The following is a 12,232-nucleotide window of genomic DNA, read 5'->3' as shown; positions in this document are numbered from 1 at the left end:
TATGCATTAGCAATTTCACCCACGTTGAACCCATTTTTAAGCCAGACTCTACCCAAACAGATTCTGTTACTATTCCATCTGTTTTTATACCTGTTTTTATGCAACGGTTAATATTTTCTCGAACATATAATGCAACTGCAGACTACTGCATTATTGTAATAATTGTATAAATAATGTCACCCAATTCGTGACTGTGTATCAGACTGGCCAGTTCAACATGTATTGGATGGTGACATTTGTTTACTCTTGAACATCAGCAAAAATCGAACATTTCTGCTACTTTGAGCTCAATTTCAAGGTACTTTCCCATCGTGGAACCAGTCAAAATCATATCTATTTCTGTAGTATTTCTTCCATTCTATCAAATGAGATCAAAAAACGAGAATACAACTATAAAAGCCATATGAAAATACATCGCAAAGTCACTGTTTTATACCAAAAGCACAGTCGTAGTTTTTTCCATGCTCCACGTGCTGCAGGATTTTTTATATAGTGCACACTTACCACACAGACCTGTTCTCTCATATGTAGATCCAGTTTACTGGTCACAGCTTACCTGAGTGAGCTGAGCTCATGGCGACTGACAGGCTTCAAAGCCACCTTTTCTTTTATGGACAATGTACGGTGTATGTGCTTTACACAACGAGAAACATTTCTTTTATTCATTGGAACCATAGCTAGGGGTAAAAGTGAACAGGTTATAACAAATGGAGAAAAAGAAGTTGGAATGACTTATGCAGCAAGTAGCACCACCAAACAGTAGCAGCAGGTTGGTGTGGTGACCCCGGAAATTTGAAATTATGCTAGCCGAAATTAGTTTTGGATTACTGATTGCTGGACTAGTGATGGCTGACCTGTAGTAGATGAAAATATATCTGGTTCAAGAGTCAGTGAAAACCTTGAAGATGGCAGTTACGTTAACCCTTTCTGGGTCCAGACCCAAAATTTGAGACGTGTCCACAGGGTCCAAAAATTTAAAAAAAAAAAAAGTTATTTTTTCTTATGAAATGGTAGAGAATCTTTTTCTGAAGATAATGAAACAAAAAGTACGAGATTTGATGGAAAATTGACGAAATTATGCTCTCGCAAATTTTGATGCATCACTGATATTTAGGCATCGGCGATTTTGCCGACTTTGACTCCCATTTTAGGCCAATTGCATTATTCCAGTCAACCAAATTCTTAGCCATTTTGCTAGTGTTACTTCTCTTTTATCAATTGAGCACAAGAAATCACCAAGTCAACTGTTTCAACTACCCAATAAAGGGATTGGGAATTGGTAATTTGGCCAATTTATCACAAAGTTCAAAATATTCCTATTTCAAAATAGGGTCCAGAACAAACAATGCAGGCATTCCTGGCACTAAACTAACATTTCCTCTGTTCATTAGTTATGTTTTCAGGCTTTACAAATGAATTCCATTTTGATTTTTTATTAACATAATGAATTTTTATTCAAATAAAAAATGGAAGATTTATTATTATGCATTATTGTAATAATTGTATAAATAATATCAGCACATTTGTGAACGCACATAAGACCCCTCAGCTGACGTGTATTGGATGAGTGATGTGATTTGTTAACTCTTGAGCATCGGGAAAAATTTATCATTTCTGCTACTTTGAGCTGTTTCAAGCCATTTTCAGTACTAAAACCAATCAAAATCATCTCTATTTCTGTAAAATATTTTCCATGCTATCAAATGCAACCAAAAAATCGCAAATGCAGCTATGAAAAACATACAAGAAAACACCGTAGTCATTGTTTTAATCCAAAATTACTGTCTCAGTTTTTTTCTCTCATTATACACTTGTGCACTGCAGGATTTGTTTTATGTGGTGCACACTTACCACATAGATGTATTCTCTCATATCTAGGCCCAAATTTACCACTCACAGCTTATCTGAGTGAGCTGAGCTCATGGCGTAGAATTACGGTTTGGACCCAGAACTCAAAGCCATAGAACTACGGCACAGACCCAGAAAGGGTTAAAGGTGAAAAAAAATTGCTTTTGTTTTTAAGGATTATGTAATAAAAAAAAACTGTCTCCACTTATGGTTTATTTCAGGATTGTGGTTCGGTAGAGTTTCTGTCAATATCTACTGAGAGTACTGGAGCAATGATGACAAGTATGTGTCGAGTTGAAGAGCATCTTGATGCTGTCATCTGTGTACAGGTTACATGTAATAGAAAAACTGCACTTACTGGATCTACAGATATGAGGTGATAAATATTGTAGCTGTTGTTTATGAAGATTTATTCTTGTACTCTTTCTGTGCAATGCATGTGAATTTCTGCTCAAAATGTGATATTGTATAGCCAAAAAAAAAAGTATAAACCTGTTTATTATCAGCATTTCTGCTTCTTCATTTGGTGAAGAAATACTTAACAGGGAAAGTAGAAACTTACCATATGGAAAGGGTATATTTTGTCTTGAGTGGCTCTCTGCTATTCACTTTACCTTCCACATATTAGCACTATTGATGACAGGCACCACTACACTCGAGCATCATCAGAAATGTTTCAGTTGCTTGATAAACTGACATTCATGCCTTCCAACTCTTTCGTTTCTACCTCGTAGTGTACCAAATAAAATTTTCCTTGCAACTTAATTGGCAAATTAGGGAAAAGACAACTGGAATGATGGAATAACAAAAATCATTCCCAAGTAAACTTGAGCTTTGATCCTACTCAACCCAAACCTACTTCAAACCCCCATTAGTCTCTGTAGCCTTTTCTCTAGTTTTTCTTTCAACATGTAAACTGCAAAAAGCTTGGAGGCATTGCCCCTTGAGCCATGTTTGAGCATAAATCTTCACAAAACTCCTTAATTCTAAAGAGTTTATTTACTCTACAGTTTAATCTTATTGGATTGCTCTTTCCAACCCTTTAACACCATACAAACCCACCATATGATCTGAAAAACTGCTTGAAAAACTAAGGAACCCAGCAAAAAAAGGAGTGTTGAGATAGTGATACAGATAAGTTCAGTCACTGTGATGTGGTAGGCACCAAACATCTGAAGAAAAGCAATCTTAATGTATGCAAATTGTCTCTGAGGAAGAGGAGCTGAAAGGGACATAATTGAACATGCAGTGTGTTCAGTAATGATGTTCCTAGAGTCTAAATGTGAATGTCATTGTGGTATATTCAAAGTGATCCCTCACAAATGTCTCGTAGCACAAATACATCTTTTGTTATAGTCAAAACAAAGTTTTGTGGATCATCCATGCATCGTCTTACTCTAAATATGAATTTCAAATTAAATAAGATTACTAATTTTTTGCCAGTTCTAGTCATTAATAAACTTTAAGGCACTTCATCTGCATACAGCATTCTAATTTGCTGGTTTTGATTATCCTACATTTTTACTGAAGGGCAGCCAGCAAATAGATTCAGTTATTCAAGATTTTTCTGGCTCAGTATCCCCCACTCAAATCTCTCTATTCTGGTCAGTATTTCTAATGAATTTTAATATTAACCAGATAAGAGTGATGTTTTGCAGAGATATAATCTCTGAAGCACAAAATTAACCAAAATCTGATACAAAATTTGTTATACAGACTTGTATGTTATTCACAGTTTCTAGCTTTGCAAGACCTCTAAGTATTTAACGCACACAAATTCGTTGGAATGATTGTACTATATAAATTTGATGAATTTCCTCGTTTCTTTCCAGTATAAGGATGTGGGATTGCCAAACTTCAAATGTTGTTCGCCTTTTATCACTGGCACACTCGCAACAAGTGACTGGACTATCTGCTCATCCATCAGATGATCAGTTGTTCCTCTCATCAGGAATGGATGGGAATGTTCTTCTTTGGGATTTAAGATGTCAGAAGCCTGCATCCTGTGAGTATATATTACCCCTGGCATACAGCACCAACATGTGGTAATTAAAAAAATGTAGGGTAAGGCCTTTATTGTACCTCGTTTTACCCTCAATAAGGATTTAAAGAGTTCTGTGGGCACTGTTGTCTTGGCTTCAGATTACTGCTTACCATGACTCCCAAGTCTTTTTTCTCATTCTGTACATCACCTGGTTTATAAGTATGAGGGTTATTTTTATTCCTAAGGATTAGGACTTTACACTTGTTTACATTGAACTGCATCTGCATCTTCAGTTCCTGAAGTTCCTCCTCAGAATCTATTATTCGGCCTATTTTTGTGTCTTTGATTCGTGTCTCTTGTTACTCCTTCATTAAGATCATTAGTGTAAATTATGAACAACAGAACCATACCCGCCGGGGGTATGGTTTATTTGCAATCGTGTCATTACGATTTCTTAAGTCATGAACAACAGATTTCACCCCATTTATGCAAACACTTTGCTTTCTATGGTTAGCCATTCCTCGATCTATGTTAGAATTTTTTTTTTTTTTTTTTTTTTTTTTTTTATGAATCCCCAGCAGGGTATACAATAATTCTTAACCCTTTCAGGGTCTGTGCCATAGATCTACGGCTTTGAAGCTAGGGTCCTAACCAAAGATCTACGCCAAAATTCTAGCGGCTTCAAATTTAGTGCAAGAAGGCTGGTAGGCCTACATCCAAGAGAATGGGTCTTTGTGGTCAGTGTGCGCAGTAAACAAAAAATTGAGGCGCCCACATGGCATTGTGGGAATGCCATCTCAGTACGCTTTGTTCACCATGCCTCGCAGCAAGGAAACTCACTCCAAGGTGAATTGGAACTCTCCTCTTCACAAGTGATAACTCAGACACTGATGGAAGTTGATCTGAAGAGGAATTTTATGGTTTTGATCAATTTGTGACTGAAAGCAATGCTCAGGACATCAAAAATAGTGCCGAAAATCCTGATGACCCTCAACCTTCGACCTGTGGTGCCGGTGCCTCTCAGTCATGTTGAGTTGTACCTCATCACAAGAGAAAACTAATATTTTTGCATGGCCAGGCCTCAGATTTGAGTAATGGTGATGATAGTGACGTGGATTTTGATTTTATTGCTCTTTATGACCTTTCGAGTAGTGATAGTGAGGAATCATATTCACCAGTGAAGCATCAGTTTATATGATGCCACATGCGTTCGGATAGTGTACCATATGCAATTCCAAGGGGATGGAGTACATCTCATGGCCCTACACCTGGCATAGACAGTGAAAGTGATGATAATGTGGTTACAATTGGTTTGGATAGACCACAGGCATCAGTAGGTGATGGTGATAGTGGTGGCGGTGGTATCACGGGCATGCAGCACAAGCTCAGGCTGAGACCCAAGCCGCTGACTCAGCAGGTCCAGGACAAAGCACATCTTGATCCACCACCACACCACAACCTGCACAATCACAACCACAACCATCTTTTGATGTCCAGTACCCACCAGCATACTGCATCTGGGATTGGCAGCAAAATCCCAATTTTCTTCTCAATCCCCATCAGTTTGATGATACTCAAAGTGGAATCCTGCCATCTTGTTCCCTTGAAAACACTGCAAATGAACTGGAATTCTTTGAACTATTCTTTGACCAGCCCTTGATGACACAATCAAGACTACACCGGTGGAAGGAGACAACTGTGGCTGAAATGCATTTGTTTTTTGCAACAATAATCCTTATGCCTCATGTCTACAAGCATAATATAAAATTGTACTGGTCCACAGATCGGCTAATTTCAACCTTGGTCTTCAGTGAAATCATCCCAGTGAACAGATTTATCTTATTGTTACATATGTTGCACTTCTCTGACAAAACCAGCCCTGACAGAAATGACAGGCTGTACAAGATTGGAAATGTTTTTAATGCTCTGAAGCAAAAGTTCAACTTGTACGTCTATCTATTCAAGAATCTTGTAATTGACGAGTCCTTGATTTTCTTTAAAGGTAGACTGTTGTTCAAACAGCATATACCAAGCAGGAGGAAATGCTTTGATATAAAACTGGTTGTACCCTGTGACTGTGACAGTGGCCTGGTATTGGACATAATTGTATACACAGGAAGTAAAACATTGAAAGATACCAGGATGTTATTGGGTATCTCTGGTGACGTAGTGAGAACAATGATGGCACCAAATCTTGGTAAGGAGCATACATTATTTACTGATAACTGATACACAAGACCCTTCATCAGTGATTTCTTGTGAGTGAACATGACAGATGTGTGTGGCACAGTGCGTTCTGATCGTAAACATATGTCCAGGTTCAACGCAGGCACTTGTAGTGGTGAGGTGCAGGCGTTTGCTGCCAGTGACATCATGGCATTACGGTAGCATGACAAACGAGATGTCACATTGTTGACATCCATTCACCATAACGAAATAAAAGACAGTGGCAAGATGGATAGAATGACAAGTGAACATATTCTACAACCATAAACAGTGATTGACTACACACAAAACATACGTTTGGTTGACAAATGTGACATGCAGATTGGCTTTACTGATTGTGTTTGTAAGAGTTACGAGTGGTACATAAAACCTTCCTTCCATCTCATGGACATTTCAGTGCTCAATGCTTGTAATATGTACCAAATGAAGACTGGCAACAGACCATTGTATGGTGAATTTTGTTCATCTGTCATCAGACAAATAATAATCAAGTACCAGGTCAGAACACCTGTTATACAGAACCTTTCACGACATGATCACCGACTACCCACTCATTTGAGGCGGGAAGGTGATCACTTCCTAATACAGCTTCCTTCAACTAAGAAGAAATGGGCTCAGAAGAGATGTGTTGTCTGTGCACAAACAGAGCAACAACCACAAAAATGCAAAGACACTAGATTTATGTGCGAGGAATGTAAGACACCACTGTACATAACACCTTGTTTCAAAGACTTCCACAGACTGCAGCAGTTCTAGGAACATGTCCACTGACTGTACATTTTTTTTTTTTTTCTACAAGTCGGCAGTCTCCCACCGAGGCAAGGTGACCCAAAAAGAATGTATATACGTATAAAAATACACAATATATCCCTCCAAACTGCCAATATCCCAAACCCCTCCTTTAGAGTGCAGGCATTGTACTTCCCATTTGCAGGACTCAAGTCCGGTTATATAAAACTACCGGTTTCCCTGAATCCCTTCACTAAATATTACCCTGCTCACACTCCAACAGCTCGTCAGGTCCCAAATACCATTCGTCTCCATTCACTCCTATCTAACACACACAAGCACGCTTGCTGGAAGTCCAAGCCCCTCGCCCACAGCACCACCTTTACCCCTCCCTCCAACCTTTTCGAGGATGACCCCTACCCCACCGTCCTTCCCCTACAGATTTATACGCTCTCCATCTCATTCTACTTTGATCCATTCTCTCTAAATGGCCAAACCACCTCAACAAACCCTCTTCAGCCCTCTGACTAATACTTTTATTAACTCCATACCTTCTCATTTCCGCACTCCGAATTTTCTGCATAGTATTTACACCACACATTGCCCTTAGACAGGACATCACTGCCTCCAACCGCCTCCTCACTCCAGCATTTACAACCCAAGCTTCACACCCATATGAGAGTGTTGGTACTACTATGCTTTCATACATTCCCTTCTTTGCCTCCATAGATAATATTTTTTGCCTCCAAATATACCTCAATGCACCACTCACCTTTTTTTACTTCATCAGTTCTATGATTAACCTCATCCTTCATAAATCCATCTGCTGACACGTCAACTCACAAATATCTGAAAACATTCACTTATTCCATACTCCTCCTCCCCAATTTGATATCCAATTTTTCTTTATCTAAATCATTTGATACCCTCATCACCTTACTCTTTTCTATGTTCACTTTCAACTTTCTACCTTTACACACACTACCAAATTCATCCACTAACCTTTGCAATTTTTCTTTAGAATCTCCCATAAGCACAGTATCATCATCAAAAAGTAACTGTCACTTTCCATTTTGTATTTAATTCCCCATAATTTAATCCCACCTCTCTTCTGAGCACCCTAGCATTTATTTCTTTTACAACCCCATCTATAAATATATTAAACAACCATGGTGACATTACACATCCCTGTCTAAGACCTACTTTTACCGGGAAGTATTCTCCCTCTCTTCTACACACCCTAACCTGACCCTCAATTTTTTTTTTTTTCCAACAAGTCGGCCGTCTCCCACCGAGGCAGGGTGACCCAAAAAAGAAAGAAAATCCCCATAAAGAAAATACTTTCATCATCATTCAACACTTTCACCTCACTCACACATAATCACTGTTTTTGCAGAGGTGCTCAGAAAACAACAGTTTAGAAGCATATATGTATAAAGATACACAACATATCCCTCCAAACTGCTAATATCCCGAAACTCCTCCTTTAGAGTGCAGGCACTGTACTTCCCATTTCTAGGACTCAAGTCCGGCTATATAAAAACAACCGGTTTCCCTGAAGCCCTTCACTAAATATTACCCTGCTCACACTCCAACAGATCGTCAGGTCCCAAATACCATTCATCTCCATTCACTCCTATCGAACAAGCTCATGCACGCCTGCTGGAAGTCCAAGCCCCTCGCCCACAAAACCTCCCTTACCCCTTTATTCCAACGTTTTCGAGGATGACCCCTACCCCACCTTTCTTCTCCTACAGATTTAAATGCTCTCCATGTCATTCTACTTTGATCCATTCTCTCTAAATGACCAAACCACCTCAACAACCCCTCTTCAGCCCTCTGACTAATACTTTTATGAACTCCACACCTTCTCCTAATTTCCACACTCCGAATTTTCTGCATAATATTTACACCTCACATTGCCCTTAGACAGGACGTCTCCACTGCCTCCAACCGCCTCCTCGCTACTGCATTCACAACCCAAGCTTCACATCCATATAAGAGTGTTGGTACTACTATACTTTCACACATTCCCTTCTTTACCTCCATAGATAACGTTTTTTGACTCCACGTATACCTCAACGCACCACTCACCTTTTTTCCCTCATCAATTCTATGATTAACCTCATCCTTCATAAATCCATCTGCCGACAAGTCAACTCCCAAGTATCTGAGAACATTCACTTCTTCCATACTCCTCTTCCCCAATTTGATATCTAATTTTTCTTTATCTAAATCATTTGATACCCTCATCACCTTAATCTTTTCTATGTTCACTTTCAACTTTCTACCTTTACACACACTCCCAAACTCATCCCCTAACCTTTGCAGTTTTTCTTTAGAATCTCCCATAAGCACAGTAACATCAGCAAAAAGTAACTGTGTCAATTCCCATTTTGTATTTGATTTCCAATTTAATCCCACCCCTCTCCCGAACACCCTAGCATTTACTTCTTTTACAACCCCATCTTTCTTTCTTTCAACACACCGGCTATATCCCACTGAGGCGGGGTGGCCCAAAAGGAAAAACGAAAGTTTCTCCTTTTACATTTAGTAATATATACAGGTTTAGGAGTTACTAGCACCTTGCTCCTGGCATTTTAGCCGCCTCTTACAACACGCATGGCTTACGGAGGAAGAATTCTGTTCCACTTCCCCATGGAGAACAACCCCATCTATAAATTTATTAAACAACCATGGTGACATTACACATCCCTGTCTAAGACCTACTTTTACTGGGAAGTAGTCTCCCTCTCTTCTACACACCCTAACCTGAGCCTCACTATCCTCATAAAAACTCTTTACAGCATTTAGTAACTTACCACCTTTTCCATATACTTGCAACATCTGCCACATTGCTCCCCTATCCACTCTATCATATGCCTTTTCTAAATCCATAAATGCAGTAAAAACTTCCCTACCTTTATCTAAATACTGTTCACATATATGCTTCAATGTAAACACTTGATCTACACATCCCCTACCTACTCTAAAACTTTCTTGCTCATCCGCAATCCTACATTCTGTCTTACCTCTAATTCTTTCACTTATGACCCTACCGTACACTTTTCCTGGTATACTCGGTAAACTTTTTTTTTTTTTTCAACAAGTCGGCCGTCTCCCACCAAGGCAGGGTGACCCAAAAAAGAAAGAAAATCCCCAAAAAGAAAATACTTTCATCATCATTCAACACTTTCACCACACTCACATATTATAACTGTTTTTGCAGAGGTGCTCAGAATACAACAGTTTAGAAGCATATACATATAAAAATACACAACATATCCCTCCAAACTGCCAATATCCCAAACCCCTCCTTTAGAGTGCAGGCACTGTACTCCCCATTTCCAGGACTCAAGTCCGACTATATGAAAATAACTGGTTTCCCTGAATCCTTTCACTAAATATTACCCTGCTCACACTACAACAGATCGTCAGGTCCCAAGTACCGGTACATTAGTCTCCATTCACTCCTATCAAACACACTCACGCACGCTTGCTGGAAGTCCAAGCCCCTCGCCCACGAAACCTCCTTTACCCCCTCTCTCCAACCCTTTCGAGGACGACCCCTACCCCGCCTTCCTTCCCCTGTAGATTTATATGCTTTCCATGTCATTCTACTTTGATCCATTCTCTCTAAATGACCAAACCACCTCAACAACCCCTCTTCTGCCCTCTGACTAATACTTTTATTAACTCCACACCTTTTCCTAATTTCCACACTCCGAATTTTCTGCATAATATTTACACCACACATTGCCCTTAAACAGGACATCTCCACTGCCTCCAGCCGTCTCCTCGCTGCTGCATTTACCACCCAAGCTTCACACCCATATAAGAGTGTTGGTACTACTATACTTTCATACATTCCCTTCTTTGCCTCCATAGATAATGTTTTTTGACTCCACATATACCTCAACGCACCACTCACCTTTTTTTCCTCATCAATTCTATGATTAACCTCATCCTTCATAAATCCATCCGCCGACACGTCGACTCCCAAGTATCTGAAAACATTCACTTCTTCCATACTCCTCCTCCCCAATTTGATATCTAATTTTTCTTTATCTAAATCATTTGATACCCTCATCACCTTACTCTTTTCTATGTTCACTTTCAACTTTCTACCATTACACACATTCCCAAACTCATCCACTAACCTTTGCAGTTTTTCTTTAGAATCTCCCATAAGCACAGTATCATCAGCAAAAAGTAACTGTGTCAATTCCCATTTTGAATTTGATTCCCCAAAATTTAATCCCAAATCTCTCCTGAACACCCTAGCATTTACTTCCTTTACAACCCCATCTATAAATATATTAAACAACCATGGTGACATTACACATCCCTGTCTAAGACCTACTTTTACCGGGAAGTAGTCTCCCTCTCTTCTACACACCCTAACCTGAGCCTCACTATCCTCATAAAAACTCTTTACAGCATTTAATAACTTACCACCTATTCCATATACGTACTTGCAACATCTGCCACATTGCTCCTCTATCCATTCTATCATATGCCTTTTCTAAATCCATAAATGCAATAAAAACTTCCCTAACTTTATCTAAATACTGTTCCCATATATGCTTCAATATAAACACTTGATCTACACATCCCCTACCCACTCTGAAACCTCCTTGCTCATCCGCAATCCAACATTCTGTCTTACCTCTAATTCTTTCAATTATAACCCTTCCATACACTTTTCCTGGTATACTCAGTAAACTTATTCCTCTATAATTTTTACAATCTCTTTTGTCCCCTTTCCCTTTATATAAAGGGACTATACATGCTCTCCGCCAATCCCTAGGTACCTTCCCCTCTTTCATACATTTATTAAACAAAAATACCAACCACTCCAACACTATATCCCCCCCTGCTTTTAACATTTCTGTCATGATCCCATCAGTTCCAGCTGCTTTACCCCCTTTCATTTTACGTAATGCCTCACGTACCTTCCCCACACTTACATTCTGCTCTTCTTCACTCCTAAAAGATGGTATACCTCCCTGACCAGTGCATGAAATTACTGCCTCTTTCTTCCTCAACATTTAAAAGTTCCTCAAAATTTTCTCGCCATCTACCTAATACCTCCATCTCCTCATCTACTAACTCCCCTACTCTGTTTTTAACTGACAAATCCATACGTTCCCTAGGCTTTCTTAACTTATTTAACTCGTTCCAAAATTTTTTCTTATTTTCATAAAAATTTCTTGACAGTGCCTCTCCCACTCTATCATCTGCTCTCCTTTTGCACTCTCACCACTCTTCACCTTTCTTTTACTCTCCATATACTCTGCTCTTCTTATAACACTTCTGCTTTGTAAAAGCCTCTCATAAGCTAACTTTTTCTCTTTTATCACACCCTTTACTTCATTCCACCCATCACTCCTCTTTCCTCCTGCCCCCACCCTCCTATAACTACAAACTTCTGCCCCACATTCT

At 39.3% G+C, this 12,232-nt stretch overlaps 1 protein-coding gene across 4 annotated transcripts in view; it reads left to right on the top strand.

The window, feature by feature from the left end:
- Nucleotides 1–12,232, top strand: part of LOC128685503 (methylosome protein WDR77) — a 99,911-nt gene that overhangs the window by 9,199 nt on the left and 78,480 nt on the right. For all 4 annotated transcript variants that reach the window (XM_070083034.1, XM_070083033.1, XM_070083036.1 and 1 more), the window contains exons 4-5: nucleotides 2,070–2,224; nucleotides 3,681–3,853. In XM_070083034.1, the coding sequence (XP_069939135.1) occupies nucleotides 2,070–2,224; nucleotides 3,681–3,853 (328 nt within the window). The remainder of the gene's footprint in view (nucleotides 1–2,069; nucleotides 2,225–3,680; nucleotides 3,854–12,232) is intronic.

The sequence above is a fragment of the Cherax quadricarinatus genome, chromosome 8 (genome assembly GCF_038502225.1).
Source record: "Cherax quadricarinatus isolate ZL_2023a chromosome 8, ASM3850222v1, whole genome shotgun sequence".
In the NCBI taxonomy this organism is placed as follows: domain Eukaryota; kingdom Metazoa; phylum Arthropoda; class Malacostraca; order Decapoda; family Parastacidae; genus Cherax; species Cherax quadricarinatus.
This window is presented reverse-complemented; position numbering and strand designations above follow the sequence as displayed.